This window comes from Microchirus variegatus (genome assembly GCF_963457635.1).
Source record: "Microchirus variegatus genome assembly, chromosome: 11".
Classification (NCBI taxonomy): Eukaryota; Metazoa; Chordata; class Actinopteri; order Pleuronectiformes; family Soleidae; genus Microchirus; species Microchirus variegatus.
In genome coordinates, this window is record NC_139812.1 from 18,359,331 (window position 1) to 18,378,743 (window position 19,413).

A 19,413-nucleotide genomic window follows, 5' to 3' on the forward strand; every position below is an offset into this window, starting at 1 on the left:
TTGATTCCAAAATTAAATCAGTGTGGTCATAATCATCTCCAAAGGTCAAGTGGAGCTAGAATTGGTCATTCAGCCTCTTCTGTTCAAAAGTAATTTGTCAGTAAGTCAGGCAGCCAGCATCCTGTGCTGTTGAGGACTTCAGGATATAAATCAATATCATAGCTACGGGGACCAGAGAGGCGTTTCATTTAGGATGCCAATATGAAGAGCTATTAAAGAATTCGCCCTGACAATAAAACTTCTTTAAGGAGTTGTCATGTAATTTACTTCACAGGCAGTAATGGCTCCTCTTGATTTGACCTCTTTGTACCACAACTACTGTATTTCATCTCAAATAATTTACAGTGTAAGAATTTTTTTTTCTATGCAATTCTGACTCTGATGGTGGGTTTTCACTACTGCCCTTTTGAGAAGCCAACAAATATAAATGGCAAAACATCTTGACACAACATCTTAATTAGCTTCTTAAGATAGAACTCATAAAATAACAGCATTATAAAACATTATATAGTTTTTATTTTCCCTCTCTAGGGGTCGCCACAGGAGATGATCCGCATATTTGATTTGGCAGAGTTTTTCTTTTTTTTTTTACACCAGATACCCTTCCTGACTCAACCCTCCCATTTATCTGGAATTAGGACAGGCACGGTATTTTAAGTAACACATTAAACATTTGATTATGCTGTAATTTTCATGTAATGGAAAAAAAAACGTACAGCTTTATAAACGTGGCCTGTCCTCCATGTACACAAATCTCAGTCGTGTGGTGTAGGTGTGTGTTCAGCACCATGGACAGTGACACAGAGGCCAGAACAGGAGTGTTTTTGTCCCTCAGGCGCAGCTAGTGGTCAAACAGTGCATTGTTCAGTCTGACAGGGAAAACTAGATACTCTGCGGTGAACTCTGTAAACTCTAATAGAAACTTAGAAACAAAGGTAATTGGATGAGATGTGTTTCAGCTTCCAAAATCCCTTGACTAAAGACATGGGATGATACTGTTATAATGTGCTCTCATATGGTGGCTGCCACTGAATAGCAAGTTCAGCACCAAATCTCAGAAGAGACAGCAAAATAGTGGGCCTGTTCCTTTAGCCTTGTCTTAGACTATAATCTTGTTTTTGTTGATAAGTTAATTTCAGTGACTTAACTGATGTTTAACCATTCTGTTTTCAAAGTATTCTTTCATTTCTCAATTTTGCAAGTTCATTGATTAAGATAATTAGAATTTCAAGTCAAAGACATTTTACAAAGATGTCAAGTCAACACGTATGCGAACAACATGTGAAATGACACATTATTTACTTACTTGTAAACCGCTGCACATTAGAATTCCTTGCTTCATTTTCATGAGCCAGTCTTTAAGCCGCACAAAACTAAAGCTTATTGCAGGGACCAGTGTCAGCCCCTGCGAAATGCATCGCCTTCTCTTTCTTTTTTCAAGAAGTGCACAGGCTTTACCTGTGATAATTCACCACACACTACTGTATTTAATACTATACTGTCCATTATTTCTGATTTGTTTAGTAAAACCAAGTTTTTATATACCCCCTGGTCCCCTAATGGACAAAAATACAGTGCGCTAAAGTTCCCTCTAGAGTGGTAAAAACATGAGGAAGTGCCCTCCTGGCTCTAAAGCAAAATGTACATTTACAAAATTGATTGTTTTTAGGATGGTTGTTTGTCTCTAACTGTGGCCCTGTAAGGGCCTGGCGACCTGTCCAGGGAGTACCATGCCCCATATGTCAGCTGGGATTGGATGATAAGGTGGTAGAAGTAAGTGAGTGAGTGATTGTTTCTAAAGGAGTGCCTTTCTAGTGGAGGAAAGTGATGCAGTGTCCTATAAGATGCCCTTGCACCTTTTGTTTCCTATAGTATGGGTGCCCTTCCAATGGGACACTGTCCCTATACACGCCAGTGTCCCAAAGGGTGTCCTTAGAGGAAATGATATTCAGTGCTGTGTAGAAAATGAGCCATCTCGGTGATGGAAACCAAATGCTGTGCTGTGAAGGATGTCCCTGTATACCTGTGTGAGAATGTGGGAAATGATATACTAGTGATGCAGCCGGTGCCCCCTTCCAATTTTCACCCCCTGCACTTCCAAATGTCGCTGCAAGCCACTGAGTAAAATATAGTATTTATACAGGAACATATATGGCATAACTGTGAAGTTACAGCCAACTCATTTAAGGACATATAGAAACCTGCTGTGAAAGAAGTACAGCATCTATAACAAACACAATTTACATACAATTATTTGCAAGTAGTAGCCAGTGATTTATTGTAAGTGTGCATTGAAATATTTGTCAATTACAGTCAAAAAGAATACAGTGAACACTGTGGCCAATTGGTATGCACTCAGCAGGGACCGTCTTTGTTTTCCAGCAGCGCCAGTCCCACTCAGAATATGGCCAATAGAGTTTGCTGAGGGGCGGGGATGGAGCGGCGCGGTCTGCAGATCCAGCACCGAGTCTGGCGGAGAGCCGAGGAGGAGAGAGGCAGGCAGGCAGCAGTCAACGGTGGCAGAGATGGACTCACACCTCTGAATCACAACTCGCCCTCCTTTAGTCAGTCAAGCATCTCTCGGACTTGTGTTTACGTTTCTTTCCTTTTTTTTTTTATTGTATCTATCTGGAGCGGGTTTCCACCTCCTCTGGTGCTCATTCAGACTGGCGGAGCGAAGCAGCGAAGAGCAGAGGCGGGAAGGTTTTAGTGGCATTCCGACGCTCAGGAGTCCTGTAGTCGTACCCGCACCTGCACCTGCACCGCCGGTCGTAACAATGCAACCAAACAAGTATTTAACTGAACTGGCGACGGAGAAAAGCACCCTGGACCCCTCCTTTGCGCACGCGGTGCGCCTCGTCGCAGAAGGTAAATTGCTGTTTTATTTAATCTTCTCAGTGTTGTAGACTTCACTACTGCAACTGAAAACAATATTGCAACGTATTTTGGGGGAAATACAGCCTGACTTTATTTACCACATTCATTTTGTTTTAGTTTCAGTTCAGAACTTTTTTTTTCTTTTTTTTTTTAAAAGAAAACCCCCAACGTTTTCCATCATCAGTCGCAAAAAAAAACCAGCTCAAAAAGTAAATTGGCTGAAATAAGTCAGAGAGTCACATCATGACCTCTTTGTCTGACCCCACTGCTCTACAAGGTCAAGAAGAAGTAGAAGAAGAATCAGCATAAAACAAACACAGAGCAGCCAGGAATGAAATGATTCAGTTGTGTGATTAACTGAATTTTGGAGGGTGCTGCTGTTAATCCTGAATTATCTATGGTTTATTTTCAGCTGTCGTCTCTGCAGCGTAGATTAAACAAAAAAAAACCCACTGTCATTTACAATCAATGAAGTATAATAGTCAGATCGAACAAGTTGCACAAACTGACATTAAGTGCCAACATCAGCAGTATCCTAAGTGTAAGGTGCCAATATAGTTTGTTGCAGGAACCACTGATTCTAAACGATAACGGCTCAACAAATGTAAATATATTTAACAGTCATTTACAAAGTCCGCAATGGAGCTGCAACAATTAATTACTCAATGAATCACCGTCTATTTTGATAATGGGATTGAGAGTTTTCCAATTTCAGCTTTTTGTTTGTTTGTCTTGTTTCCTTCCTCCTTTGGTTTGTGGACAAAACGAAAAAAAGAATGTTGTAATTATGAGGCTTGGGAAACGCAGATCAATGTTTTATTTGACACAATTGTCTTCATTTTATGGTTGAGACAACTAATTAAATACTAATTTATGAAATGTAATAATTGGCGGTCACAGTCCTGCACCATAACAAGGTCACAGAGGGGACTCAAGGGTGAGACAGATATACGACTAATGTTTCATTTATCCCGCCGTCACAGTTCTTCCAACAGGGCAGTTTCCTCAAGTTTGCTCTTCTTGCAGCGTATTATGAGCTAAGTACTTCTGTATACTGCAGGTGTAGCCTTAGTCTCTCAACCATTTACATACTGAGACCGTGTCACTTTTGCTTTGGCGAGAAAGCGTATCACCCGCAAAGCAAACACGAGGAGTCGGCTCGGCTCAACCAGAATTAGAATCACAATGAGATTCATTTTCACAAGTACTTTCGCAGCCGCTCGCAGAGAATCTCGTGATGGCAGTTGGTGGGGACTCTCAAACAGATACGTTATACAGAACTCACCCACCATTCACAGACAATAATATATATATATATATATACATACATATATATATATATATCATGCCAAAAGGGCAATATTATAGTAAGCATAAAGTGCAAGTTTGCAGAACTGCAAACAGCAATAGCGTGTGTTATGTATAGGGGAGTAAATGTATGATGTATGAGTACTCAAGTATTTATAGAGTTGAATATTCATGTTCTCATTATAAGGGAGGTGGTGTAAAAGACACCTCTCATGTCTCTTTGGTTTACAGAGATCTGATATGAAGATGATGATGAAGAGTACAAACCCTGGTGGGCAGGGTAAAACCAAGGTTTTTTTTCTTCCCCCTGCTTTCCTTACTTGTTCGCTGCAGTCTGTTTCTTCTATTATGTGGCTGCTCTCAACCAGACCGTGATGGATGAGCGCAGCACGGATTCAATGACTGTAGTGAAGAACTTGTTCAGCAGCTCCACTGGCACGCCGTACTTCCACAGTTACCGCAGAAAGTACACTATCTGGACTAGTCTGCTGGGCCTTTTTTTTGACGATGGAATTGATTTTGGTCTGCCACGTCAGGTCTTGGGAATAAGTACTTCCCCGAAACTAGAAAGGTGGGCTCAATGGGTTGGCATACGGCTGTTTTATACTGAGAGTGGGAGTTCTCCTAAGTCTGTTGCCATTTTCAGACTCTTCAGCACGTTGATCGCATCTCTATTTTGACAAGTGTGTCTTCAGAGGTGTGGGCTTTGGTGTATAGGGAGCAGAGGAATGGGAGGATGTAATGTCCCTGGTGGACAGTAGTGCACTGCTGACTGTCCAGAAGCTTGGTTTGGCTGTTGTAGTTATTGATGTCCTCACTCCACACGGACGCGGTGTCATTGGCTGTAAGGGTCTAGAGACTACTGTACGAGTGAGTGATGGCACATTTCCATTTCTAAACCGTGCGCACTGTCATAGGCTCATGTTTTATTGTGCATTGAAGTAGCGCAGGAGATGTGGTGTCACGATAAAGAAGTGAGACATATTTCACACAACACAGCTAAAACACTCGAAAGCAAATGTGTCTCAAAGTGCGTTTGCAGTGTGCATAAACATCATATTATGGCCTAGTGGAAAGAGAACTTGGCTGCTACTCAGAGGTCTTCACAGGTACCTCAGTCTGAGCAATCCCACTTGCTTGATTAATGGGACGATGCAGTCTGATTGGACAAATCTGGTGTTTATGCTCCGGAGCCTCCGCCCCTTGGGCTTTCTTACTGAAATGTGTCGATGAGACACCTGACAGTCCCGCGCTTTTCCGCTAACTGTGATGCAGATGGGATCATCTGTCACACAGTTCACTTTGCCAGCTTTACTCAAGGCTGTTTCACATGCCAGGATATAAACAGAAGATGCTGCTTTCATTATAACCACCACGTTTTATTTATCCATCCATCCATCCATCCATCCATTATCTACCGCTTTATCCTCCACCAGAGGGTCGTGGGGGGTGCTGTGCCTATCTCAGCTGACATTGGGCGATAGGCGTGGTACACCCTGGACAGTTCGCCAGTCCATCACAGGGCCACATATAGAGACAAACAACCATTCACTCACACTCTCACACACGGTCAATTTAGAGTGTCCAATTTACCTAATCCCCATATCGCATGTTTTTGGACTGTGGGAGGAAGCCGGAGAACCCGGAGAAAACCCACGCACACACAGGGAGAACATGCAAACTCCTTGCAGAAAGTTCCTTGTTCCGAAGTTGTTCCAAACGGGGCTCGAACCCAGGAACCCGGGTCTTTTTGCTGCAAAGGCAAGAGTGCTAACCACTACACAAGCCGTGGGCCCCGTTTTATTTATAAATATAGATATTCACTCCATTCATATAAGATTTGAGACCTTAATTTATATATTGATTGTACTCAGTCAAAGCCGCTTTTTGTGAACTACATATCTGTGCACTTTCACTCGCAGTTCCCCATAACTCTGAAACACCAAGAACAAAAAGACAGTACACTGTCATACGTGGGGGGAAAAAATAGTCTTATGTTTGCAAGGTCAAGAAGGAAAGCCGTATTCATCATCCGCAATAGTGAACGTTCCCTGTAATAAACTGTCAGTGCGCTGAGTTGTTGTGTCAACTCTGAAAGTGTTCAACATAATCAGTTGTGGACAGCGTGTGAAATAATGCTCATAATTTCAGCCACTTTCGCGCAGTTGCTCTCATTTTTTTGTCACTCTTTGCGCTTATATAATACAGAATCATAGGGACAGCATGATAAACTACGCCCACAGATTTATAGATCCACAGCTATTTGTCACTGAAAGCCAGAGCATGTAAGCCTGCATTATTCCCATCACGCACAATAAACAGCCCGCCATGGATTTACCTTGGTTTCAGTTATCAGCCCCATATCTATGAAATTAATTAGTTTGTTTTTCTTTAAGTTAGTGATGGCTTTGAAGTCTTGCGTCTTTCTTGAAGCAGATTTAAAGCTCTTCTTGGGAGGTGGGTGGAAATTAGTTTCTTTCAGATGGACGTGTGAGCTTCTTGTTTCACAGCATTCCAGATTATTTGAATAACTTTAAATTACATATTCGTGGACTTACCTCAGCTAATGCCAGTGTAGTTCTTGCTCAGATCGACACATACCAGTCACCGTCTTCGGGTTTTGACCTTTAATTTGCCTTTGAATACAGAGCTGCATAGTTACTTTAATAGTGGGTTGAAGTTAGAGACAAAAGGAGAAGCCTTTAATTGATCCCAGTGGTTTCCTTTCGAAGTGCTCGCCTTCATGCCACATAGCTCAGTCTTGTCATAAAAACCAATGAGATTCCTAATAAGTGAAGCAAAAGCAAAGCCGACGAGGATGCAGCGAGGATAGACAGCAGGAGGAATACTGCTTCATTTAAAATACAGAAGCAAATGTGAGGCACTGTATGTTTCCATTTCTTCTTCTTGTTGTTGTTGTTGTTGTTGTTTTCTATTGTTGAGAAGCATTGCTAAGCTCAAACGCCCTCAGTGTTGTTAGGCAGCAGAAACAAATCTTCATGAGATCTGAAGGACATAGGCCTTTCTGAATAAAAGATGAGTATATACTACATACAGGCGAGGAGGAGGTAAAGGAAGTAAATCTTTATAGAAATGTTGTTGTTGTCTTCTAGTGTTTTCATTTCATTCAATGATCGTCCGTTGGAGAGTCACGAGTTTAGACTTTTGACCTGCAGGTCAGCGTCTGCTTTTCACGTGAAACACTGCAGTGTGTGTGTGTGTGTGTGTGTGTGTGTGTGTGTGTGTGTGTGTGTGTGTGTGTGTGTGTGTGTGTGTGTGTGTGTGTGTGTGTGTGTGTGTGTGTGTGTGTGTGTGTGTGTGTGTGTGTGTGTGTGTGTGTGTGTGTGTGTGTGTGTGTGTGTGTGTGTGTGTGAGCACAGAACATCCTTTAATCTAAATCATATCTTGAGTTTTTCCTGGATTTCATTTCCTCCCTGCGTTTAGCCATTCTCGTAACAGTTTGAGCTCAAATTTTCACTTAAGCACTCAGCCGCCATGTCCTCATGGTTCTCATGTTTACCAAAAGAGGAAATGTACTTAAATAAAAGAGATGGAATAACGTAGTAGTTAATCACAGCAGCATTAGTTAGTTTCAGATTCTGTTTCTTTACATGTTGTATATGCAATTTTATAAAAAGTAAAGACCAATGAGGTGCTCAAGATAAGATACTCTACACTCTTAGGAATAAGGGTTAAAAAAAGGATCGTTTTACAAGGGCTAAGGTTCTACCTGGAACCATTTGCTTCTGAAAAACCCTTTCCCGAATAAAGGGTATTTTGGTGGAACCCTCCAAAAGCGTTCCAGGTGGAACCAAAAAGGGTTCTCCTATGAGGACAAGTCAAGAACCTTATATGTTTCTACTTAGCACTTTTATTTCTTAGAGGGTAGAGAACACAAAACTAAATACTAAAAATGTAGGGCTGATGGACTAATAGATTAAGATTCGATTGTCAGAAAATGAGTCCTAAAAATGACAAATGAAAAAAAAAGAAAAACACTAAGACTGATTTATATGAGTATTAAAGCCACAAAATTGAAAATAAATAAATAAAACAGCATGAATTCGGAGATTAAACAAAGGTCAAAATTCTGATGTTTTTTCTTCTCAGAATTCATGCTGGTTTTTTTTCCATGTGGCCCTTATACTTTTCCGTCGATTTATCCATAAAAATGTGGCAATGAATTTAGTTGCAATGTTTTAATAGAGAAATAGTTGCAGTCCTATCAAAATGAAGCAGATAGAGCAGTAAATGTTGTAATGCACTACCTTTAGTCAGCTAACAATGGAGAGCATTAGTCAGAATCTGGGATTGGAAGCTTTCCTGTCTCTCTGTTAAAGAGATATAAATATGCAGAGTGCAGGATAGAGTCAATAAAGAAGTACTTATTGTGGGAGAATTGGCTCGACTCATACAAGTTGGCCGCTCAGTTGGACATGGCTTACATTTTTGCACTTGATTATTTGGATGATATTTCATCAGTGAGTGCAGTGATGTCTTTATTTTTCATTTAATCACTTTCTCTTGTTGTGCAAATTGTTGCCCACATTTTTAGCGCATACATTACGAGAGGGGCTGCTCAGTATCCGGCAGTGACAACATACACCGCCTCATGTCGTATGACCTAGAGCAAGACAAAAAAAAAAAAAAAAGGAGAGGAAAGGAAAGAAATTACATTTCCCCGAAAAGTAAAACATTGTATTACAATATTTCTCTTATCAATAGTGACTTCCAATGAGTGCACGGGTTGAATAAGATTAATTTCCAAGGTCATGAGCATTTCAAGCAACAGAAATAAGTGGATGAGCCAAAGCCTCAGCACTCAGAAAATAGATATTAGACATCAGATTGTGTTACTCTACCTCTCCAATACTCCCCCATATAACTGGAAAGTTGTAAATAAAGAAATGAAGGACATCAGGTATTTACAGCAATAAATGTTTGGAATCAGTTCAGTTTATTGTCACAACCAAGGTCCATATCATTTAAACAACAGACACCAAGTATGAGAAAAGAGGAAAATAAATAAACCTACGATTATAAAACCATGTTTTCCACATATATGAATAAATCCGGGCTTTAACAGCAGCAACACAACAACATGCATTCAGTTCAGTATAAAATAAATAAAACACACCGAGAGAAAAACATACAGAGTACATATATACATAAATAATCATGTATTCTAAGAGTGAAGGACCATGTTGTCGTGTACTGAAGATAAAGTTGGAGGATATTCTTCATCCTGCCTTAGCTACTTTGTAATATAAAGATGATTATTAAAAGATATCGGGATTAAATATTTGTGTCATAAGTACTTTTCCACTTTACTTTCAATTGCACTTTCAGCAGATCCTTTAAAGACGGCCTTATAATTAGATTTATGGTTTAATACTTAATCACTGTGTCAGTGGTTGAATGCAATTTGCCTCAGCGCAGCTCATTTAAAAACACATCAACGGCATGTGACCAAACACTGGTACATAATGTATTTCCAACCCCAAGCACCTACAATAAATTCATTAGTCCAGAGTGGAAAAAAACAGACCAAAGATAATTGCATGTTTTTCAATCCATCTCCACCAGATTCACTCTGCCAAGGTGAAGGCCAGTCTAAGCCTTTACTGTGGTGGCATATAAATAACATGGAAAATGGAAATTACAATGCAGTTGTTTTGCATGTGGCAATGCCCTCTCTGTGCTTTTCCCATGTGCTGGAGCTCTTCATAGCAATATTTAACACCATTGACGCAGTCCATTGAACTCAATTTTTGCTCTTGTTGTGAAGTGGTACTATATACATTCAACATACCATTGAGTCATGGAATAGTCAATTATTTAGGTGTCTACTGATGGCAGTAAATAACATTAATTTCATGGTTTGTTCTTTTCATGCAATCAGTTTAATGACGCATACTAATTAGGGCTGAACAATTCAGAATAAATATCTAATTGCGATTATTTTGACCTAAATTGCGATTGAGATATGATTCACTATATGAGAAGAAATGGTGATTTTGATGTAATTATTCTCACTTTCATTTCAATAAAGGAGAATATTATGTGTATGTCGATAATAATACTAATTGAAACTAAATGCAATTGTTGAAAATGGGAAATATCTGCCAATTATCTACCTATAATAATAAAAAAACACAAATTTTTTTGCTGCTTACAGTAAATGTTCTGCTTTCTTTCACAAAGATAATTCAAACTGGATCATTTTGAGGTTTGGGAAACACTGATCAACATTTTTCAAAATCTCCTGACATTTTATGGACCAAACAACAAATCGTTTAATTGAATAAAATGAGAAAATATTGACAAATGAATCAGTCATACCAGGCTAATTATGCAGGTTATCAAAGTCTTTCAGCCAGTTTTGTTAAACGTGAAAGTAAAAATAACGCTTACTTACCGTGTAGGTAATCGACTGTCTGCACATAACTTTATTCTCAGATATTCTGAGTGTGTTCTGGTGAGTGTGATGAGGTTCATCATCATATACTCTTCTGTCTAATCAAATCCTAACACTATAATGTTGTTGGAGAAGAATCAAGCCTGTTTTGGAGGATATTAGCTTTGGTTTGACTCGGTAATGGAGAATAATTTTCTCGCTGTTTGGTTGTATTTTAACATGTGCGTTTATTCATTACCTCTGCCACGTTGGTTATGGTTTGTTTCATTGGAGTGTTTTTTTTTTTCTGTCCTCCTGTTAGCAATTTAATGTTAACCATTCAATTTTGTAGAGAATCTACCCACAGATTTGCCATAAAATCTCTTTCTCTTATCACGGGCAAATCAGATTTTAACGAAACTTGATATGTGTATGCAGAATCAGACACTCTACTATCAGTTTTACAGATTTGGCAGCAGTTCAAAATTAAAGTAAAATTGTACTACTCAGCTTCTCTTTCCAGATACTTAATATAAAATGGTAATAGCTACAGAAAGGCACCTCCCATTCCCATTTACTCTTTAATGGAGTTTCTTATTGTCGACTGCTATCGTAGAGTCGTTTATCAGTGAATTACAGTCCAGCACAAAAATGTAATCAATGCACATTGTATCTTAAAAGCAATATTTGATTTTGTTCAGTCAGTAAGAATAGATTTCCCTCGTCTGAACCTAAATAGTTGAGCTGTTGATTCAGGAAGAAAAGTATTCTGTATTTCCTCAAAAGCCTCAGTTTGTGATCAATGTCCAAACCTATCTGGTTCTCGTTGACTGTGTTATGAGTACATGCTTTTGTCCAGTATATTGAACCTGTTATCCTGGATAAACAACCGTCAAGTTCATGAACTGATTAATTATGTATGTATATGTAATCCACGACAGACTGAGCAACATTCTCCTAACTTGCACATTAGCACACATTCATCTTGTAGCTGCCAAGTTAAATCCTATTTTTTTTTTTTGGGGGGGGGGGGGGGGGTACTCGCGTCTCTGATCTGTAGGCTCCCACCGCATGCTACCATATATTTGACAATGACGATACCGGTGTGAAGGTTTCACCAGATTTATTCATTTTAAGCTCATCTTCCTCCCCCCCCACCCCCACCCCCCCGTCTCCCTCTCTGTGTCTTGTCTGTGTTACACAATCCCTCTCGAAGTTCACAGGCTGCAGTCAAACAAAGGTGTTTGTCATTGTGTGGTGTTACAGAGGATGGTAATCTTCATGTGAAAGCGTCACTGCTATTTTCAAATGGTATGAACAACATATATATATATATATATATATATATATATATATATATATATATATATATATATTTATTTATTCATATATATTTATTCATATATATTTATATATATGCCCATTGCAAAGTTAAACACTGCACAATGAAAATAAAACCCTAACAAATTTTCTCCGGCACGCAGAAGTCCAGAGCTAATCTATGAGGAAAGGCAGAAATAAGTCCTTGATTTAACCAGGAACTCGAACTTGGAAATGGAAGCATTTTTAAAACATCTGTAAATTTGCTTTAGCTATTGTGCCACTGTGGGCACTGCATATAATTCTTAAATGAATAAATGTTGAATGAGTCTATGCGCTTCAGACTTATAGGCAAAAAAAAAAATGGCTCCTATGCCGGAGCCATTAGTGCACTCAATGCAAACAGAAAGAACTATTAATATGTTTGGAATGTGTGAAATATGTGCTTTCTTTTATTTATAAATGTATTACTTTGCCCTAAGATTTTAAGTGCAGGAAAACACAGGGGTTTGTCACTAAGCATTTTGCTTAGAAAGATTGTGGTCACACAAAAACAACATTAGTTAGTTTCCCGTGTTGAGGTTGATGTCCCTCCATTCACCCAAAGCTCCTGTGTACGTGGACTTTGTGGATATATACTGATGTAACATCACTTCTCCCTTTGCATCTGACAGAAAGGACTCATAATTCTAAAGAACGATCATTTCTAAGGGACGTTGTCTCTCGAACATGTTATTCTGGGGAGGACAGAATCGTCTAGCCGTCATAATAGCGCGCTCGCATTTTTTGCTAATTAGCGCCAAGCACAAAGTACAGCGGAGGTTGGAGACTGTAAAGAATGTCACTCCTTTTATTGCCTGGGCTTAAACCAAGGTCACAGAGCATATGAAGGGAAGACGGGCGAGCAATAAAACACCAAATATTACAGTTAATCCTCTGGGGATCGTGTATGTTTGTGACAAAATATGAAGGCACAAAAAGGAAGTTGGTGATGTTGACTAAAAGTTGTGGACTGACATACCCAGTACCCCCCACTGCTTATTAAGAAGGTTGTATTTTTGGCCGTGTTTGTGTGTTTGTGAGCAGCATAACTCAAAAAGTAAATGACGTCATGAAGTCATGGCCCAGGATTCGATTTTGATCAGGATCCTGATCACCACTTGAGTTCGTTGAAGCGGTGGTTTTTTTGCGTGAGCAGCCTTGTATTTTTAGCTTGTCCCAATACTGCAAAACCAAACTAGTTCAATAATATGCACGTTTTGCACGCCGCAAGTTGTGTTTGATACAGTTTATGTCCTCGGGGCAAAACACACGCCACAAGCCTTATTGCGTTAGCTGCTGTTATCCTGGGACACCTGTCTCGTGCAAAGAGTCACATGAAGAATAAACAAAGCGTGAATCCGCCCAGCTGATGTGAGGCCAAGGTTGGAGGGGGGTTTTTCAGCCTGCATAAAAACTTTGACAAAAGAAGAATCCCGAAAGCAGTCCAGAGAGATAATGAAAAAAGCCTTCCTTTGGCTCTTTTCATCTGGCACTGACTGCTACATTTTTTTTATCAATTCAAAAAGGAGACTTTTGCACACTAACCATTTTGAATGACCTCTGAATTTGAGACCTACTTTAAAAGCTTCGGTAAGAGGTCGTCTTCGAGAGAAACTGCAAATAAGCAGTGACGGCGTGTTCCAATTGAAACCTTGCTCGGACAATCGGGCCCAATCAGAGAGAGAGAGAGGAAGAAATCAGTGCATTTCATGTAGTCGAGCAGCTAATGCTCTAAAACTGCTGGTCATTTCCCCACACAAACTGATCATTATGTTGCATTCTGAACCGTTCAATTCAACACAAGCAGGTAGTCTATTTCAGTCCATATTGTCAACCGCCTTCCTTAGCGAACAATTTACGACCTGTATTTGTCTGAGTCAGAGGTGTTTGTTACCTCACAGCTTTGTCCACTGTCAGCTCAGATAAAGGTGAAGAACTCCAGCTTCAATAAACTGTTGAGCTTCAATAAATCAGCTCAAATGTGGTCAGTGACTTCTGGGTTCTCGGTCTTGTTAAGGAATACCTTTTTTATTGTCCTGCAAGTGTGTTGCAGGCTGATAATCGTAATTCAACAGAGCAGCAAAGATGTTTTTTTCTTCTCGGGGATAATGTATAGTGTGTGTTTAATTGCCATAAAATGCACATAAATACTATGTTTTTTGGCTTCGTTTCAAGATAAACTGGACACTTAACGTAAAGGATGGCCTGATACCAACTTTTTATGTCTACTATTATAACTATCCTGAGAATTTTCCAATACCAATACCAGTCCGATACAATCTTTTAAATTACTTTACTTTATTAAGGAAACTGCTAAGCTGTTCGATGTAAGCACCGAGCCATAATTACCATTTTGAGATCATAATGGTCCAATTGTGTAACAATTATTCTGCTTCCAAAGACAAAATAAGTGAAGTTAAAATGCTGTTATTGCTTTTTTTTTTGGTTTTTATAGTTTGTGTTCAATAGTGCAATTATGTGATGTAACATCAAAAACGTATTCCTAAATCTATGTCCTAAACAAGGGCCTTTCTACATGGAGTTTGTATGTGTGTGCGTGGGTTTTCTCCGGGTTCCCCGGTTTCCGGGATTAGGCGGATCGGACACTCTAAATTGGGTATACCCAGCGTTTTGCCCTATGTCAGCTGGGATTGGCACCGCGATCCCTCATGTGGAGGATTAAGCGGCAGAAGATGAGTGAGTGAGAGTGAGTGACCTCGTGCTTTGACCAGTATCAGACTGATGCCAACGTCCCTATTTAAAATCTGTCTCATGTTTTCCTGTTTGTCGTTAGGTTGGCGAGACGCATGAGAAATATTGGGCCAATTTGTCCAATCTTGTAATTAATAGGGAGAAATACCGCAGTTTGATTGGAACCAATGATCTGCAAATACGATCCGAGTACGCACATTCATCTCGACCCCAAATGACTCCAATATCAAATGTTTTATGTATTTTCTCTGACAGCTCTTTAAGTCCTCTGCTCTGTGCGGATGAAACACTGCTCGCTGCCCCCAAAAAGGCTCACTTTACAATAAAGAGAGTCCCCATACAAGCTGAGTATGACTGTTTTTACTGAATTACTGGATCATGAGATTACGGCGCTGGATGTAAAGGAGTCATTAGTATAATCACATATCATTAGGTTTGCAATGAGAACATATTTGCAGCTGAGGGACAAGAGTAATCAGCAAAAATATTCACAGTGTGATACAATGCATAGTTAAATTTCCTCTAATGTGCCCCCCAGCCTAACATTATATTACTGTTGCTGCCGTCACGCTGCTGTTGGCCCCAGAGCAAGCTTAAAGATGTCAACTGACGTTTTTTTATCAGTTATATGACAAACTAATTATCATCTCTTATCTGTTGTTCTGTTTTTCTTCTGCAGAGATTGGGAAACATGAAGGAGACGAAGTGAGAAAAGACGGCGACATAAAGAAATACCTAGATATCATCAGCAATAAAAATATCAAGCTCTCCGAAAGAGTTCTCATTCCGGTGCAGCAGTATCCAAAGGTAAGTGACACTGCAATTGTGTATTTCCCTAAAGAAACATACTGCGCCCCTTTAGGGTCCTGTATATTATTTTGTGTGGGAAGGAAGAAGAAACGACAAATGAGATTGTTGTGTTATCAAATCGCCGGAGTCATTTGAATACGTTGAGATGTAAGAGCAAGCAGTGCTCAGTGTGCTTTTTTGTGTGTGGGATATTTTTTCCTCCAAAATGTAGTTGTCAGTCTATGTGGAGCCTCTGGTTTCACCTCCTTCACCCTTTGTACAAATACGTTTGGCACTCAGACAGTCTAATAGAAAGTCATCGGGCAGTGTCTGTTTATTTTGAGTTAGTCATCAAAAAAAACCACAAAAGTTTTAAAAGCAGTGAATCCCCTAAGAGTACACCGAAGAGCAGTGGCCATAAATCACTCTATGGCACAGTACATGGTATAGTGATACATGCAATATCAGTACTGACGAATGAAATGCGGCCTAATGAGGCTTCTCCACTGGGCAGCTGAGAAACAACATGCAGCCATGTGAAGAATCATAAGACTGTGTAATACGACATTATACTTCTACAACTGCGTAACCACGGAGACCCCTCCAGTCCTCATAGTTCTCCGTCGTATTGCCGGACACGCACTGCAATTTCCCGCCCGACCAGTAGGGGGTCGCTACACAAGGTTGTTGTGCTTCTGACTACAGTGAGCAATGGCGTCCGAGAGAGAAAGACTGTTGTTGTTGTTGTTGCAGCTGAATAATATTGAAACACAGATACTTTTGATACAAAAATGGAGTCGTGAAAGACTGAGGAGACGTGTCCGAAGGTGGTATATATATACGACCACTAAATGTACCGAGACTGATGGCAGGCGAATTTAACAGTCTTATTGGAACGGTGGGGGGACATGGACGAAGAAACCCACTTCAGGTACTTCCCAATGTCGGCTGGCAAATTGGATGAACTTCTACACTGCGTCCTATCTCATATTAATCATCAAGGCACCCACCGCATGCCCGTTGATGCCGCCCAGAGACTGGCTGAGGACCAATCGCATCTCCTTGCCATCTCCGTTGTCCCTTGACGGAGTGACGGACACTTAAAAAATATTTAGTGCAGCCGGAAACGACGGAGAGACTCTCCGACAGGCTCTCCGGGCGACGTCGGAAGTCGGCTCCATTGCCTTTGCTTGTTGACATTCATACAAACAGATCAATGTCAGTACCTGATCATTAGTGTGTACATTAACCTATACGGGCTGTTTACTTATTATGATTTTATGACAATAATGTTTACACAAAGCCATTTAAAACCTTTATACTGTAGTATCATCTGAACAAACTGATTCATGACATACATCAGCAAACGTTTTAAACCAAGAAAGAACCACCTGAGAAAATACTGAGCTCTCCAAGTAACACCATCATCTCTAACAATACAGTGGTGTAAATAGGCTGAAGCAAAGTCAGCTACAGACGTTTCACAGGAGGTGGATTTATTCCCAGTGCGATAATTTGCTCTCTCGTCATCGTCCTCTTCCTCACATATACTTCACTCACTGGTATAGTGAGATTAGATTAAGATGGAGCGAGATATAAGGTGATTCTCATTGTTATTATTATTTTATTATTAATATTCTACACACTCTTGGAGCTAAATTCCTCAGCTCCAATCCGATCACATAATCTGGTATATATATATATATATATATACACTCTTAGAAATAAAAGTGCTAAGTAGAACCACATAAGGTGCTTCTGCTTGTCCTAGGAGAACCCTTAGTGTTACCAAGAACCCTTTTAAACCCCTTTATTCAGGAAAGGGGATTTAAAGGGTTCTCTGGATCAAAATGGTTCAAGAACCCTTGAAAAACAAATGGTTCCAGGAAGAACCTCAACCCTTTTGGAACCCTTATTTCTAAGAGTGTATATATTGTGATTTGGTGCTATACAAATACAATTGAATTGAATTAAATTGAATATACAGTAGAACAATATTTCTGATTTTCCTGCAAATACCACCAGAGGAAGCTCACGTACCAGTTGCGGTACACGTACCACAGTTTGAAAGCCAACACATTTCATGCTAGAACTTGCTAGGTGTAATGTTTCACCAAATATCCTGCAAACACAGGAAGCCCAGTCATAAAAGCAGCAGGGTCAAACTAGCGAGAACGTCACTGTCAGTGCAGTAACAATATGGCTGTACTGTATGTCACCACCACCAGCACTCTCCTCTCCTAAAAATCGCAAACATACCGTGCTGTCAACTCTTGCACTGCGCCCTCTCTCTGACACTCTACATCCAACTGCCGGAGTCAGACGAAATGAATCATTTCTGTCTGGTCACGAATTCCACTTCAATACGTTTTAACGTCTCACCGGCATTTCATGCAACCACACGGCGCAGCTGGTGCAACCGTGTGGGTACAGGGACTCTTTGACATCCGTATGATGGCTGTTACTTCTGCTCGAGAGAAACTGTTGTTTACAGCTGTTTCAGTCTGGTTATTTGTCGGCCACATTTCATACACAAAAAGCACTGAGGCGTTACGCAACGAAACAATTCGACTTGTCTGGCCAGAGAGAGACCCCTGTATACTTTTTCAGACACTTATGTATTTGACTTTTTTTTCTTCCCTCCGAAGTCTGATATATGTTGTTAAAAAATGGGTCTGGGCAGCTGCGATCTCTGAGTGCCCATCTCGTTTTAAATGTTTTGTTTGTGTCCTATTGGAAAAAGAGCAGCCAACAGAGGATGTCGAGAGAGCAGCAAAACTTTTAACCGTGCCTCAGGAGCTGGGGTGGTGCACTTAAAGCTGCACGGAGTCCCTCAGGGCACTCTATAGAAATCAATTTGCTCAGTGTTGTTGAGAAAGTAATTAAGCAGCATTCAGGAAGTTCTCACTCTATTGCATTGATTTTTGATCCATAAAAATTCCAGTTGAGCCATTTTCTTTGGAAAAGAAGATTCAGAGTCTATGGGTTTATATCGGTGTGTTTTTTTTTTAAAGCGCATTTTCACTTTGCACATTAAAAAAAAAAACACAGAAAATGTCATCTGATTAAAGGTTGGATGCTTGAGGGAGGTGGAGTCTGTGTGTCGATAAGAGGTAAATGTGCACAATGGAATCAGATTAAGCGAATAGATTCAAGCAGAAACAGCAGATACAACAGGCGAGAGGGGGTATGTGTGGACTAATGAGGAAACCATGACTGTCCTTAATACAAGAAGGAAATATTACTATAACAATAAAATAAAACGACAACATGTACCTACCGTAATTTCCGGACTATAAGCCACTACTTTATTCACACGCTTTGAACCCTGCGGCCTATAGAACGATGCGGCTAATCTAATAACCTAATATAGGTTTTTACGGGCCAAAACTGGCCGCATGCGAAGACCAACTTTTGCTGTGTGGGGCAGTGTTGAAAAAAATCCACGATCACCAATGAGTTTCGAAAGGCTGGACTGCTGCGTGATGAAGAGAACGGCACACGCACAAATTCGCCTCGAGACGAAAGTGACAGTAAGAGCGACAACGGATGAAAAGAAAAAAAAGAGCCTGTGGAAGTGTCTGACAAAGTCTTTCTGAGGCTGTTCAAGTCCGACACTGAAGAAGACGACTTCAGTGTTTTTAGTGTGCAGGAGGAAGATGAAGATAGCTATCAATAACTTTTCTGGTAGGCTGGTTATTTTTTTTAACCAGCTGTGGACACCTGCGGCTTTTAGACAAGTGTGGCTTATATATGTACACATTTGTTTTTCTTTCTAAATTTAGTTGGTGCAGCTTATATTCAGGTGCGCTCAATAGTCCGGAAATTACTCAAACTTCCAATATTCACTTTACAACAAGCCTTTGATTTACGTCCAGAGTGTTAGTGACAGGTGTCACGCCAAGTTAGGGTTGATCTATGCAATGAACATAATGTCAACTGCATATCAATCATTCAAATCTTTAATT

At 40.1% G+C, this 19,413-nt stretch overlaps 1 protein-coding gene across 1 annotated transcript in view; it reads left to right on the forward strand.

Annotated features, from left to right (window-relative positions):
• Positions 1 to 2,777: 2,777 nt before the first annotated feature.
• Positions 2,778 to 19,413, forward strand: part of khdrbs2 (KH domain containing, RNA binding, signal transduction associated 2) — a gene marked incomplete at both ends in the record, with an annotated part of 60,542 nt that continues 43,906 nt past the window's right edge. Inside the window, 2 exons of the mRNA XM_083898105.1 lie at positions 2,778 to 2,868; positions 15,336 to 15,463. Coding sequence (XP_083754231.1) covers positions 2,778 to 2,868; positions 15,336 to 15,463 — 219 coding nt within the window. The remainder of the gene's footprint in view (positions 2,869 to 15,335; positions 15,464 to 19,413) is intronic.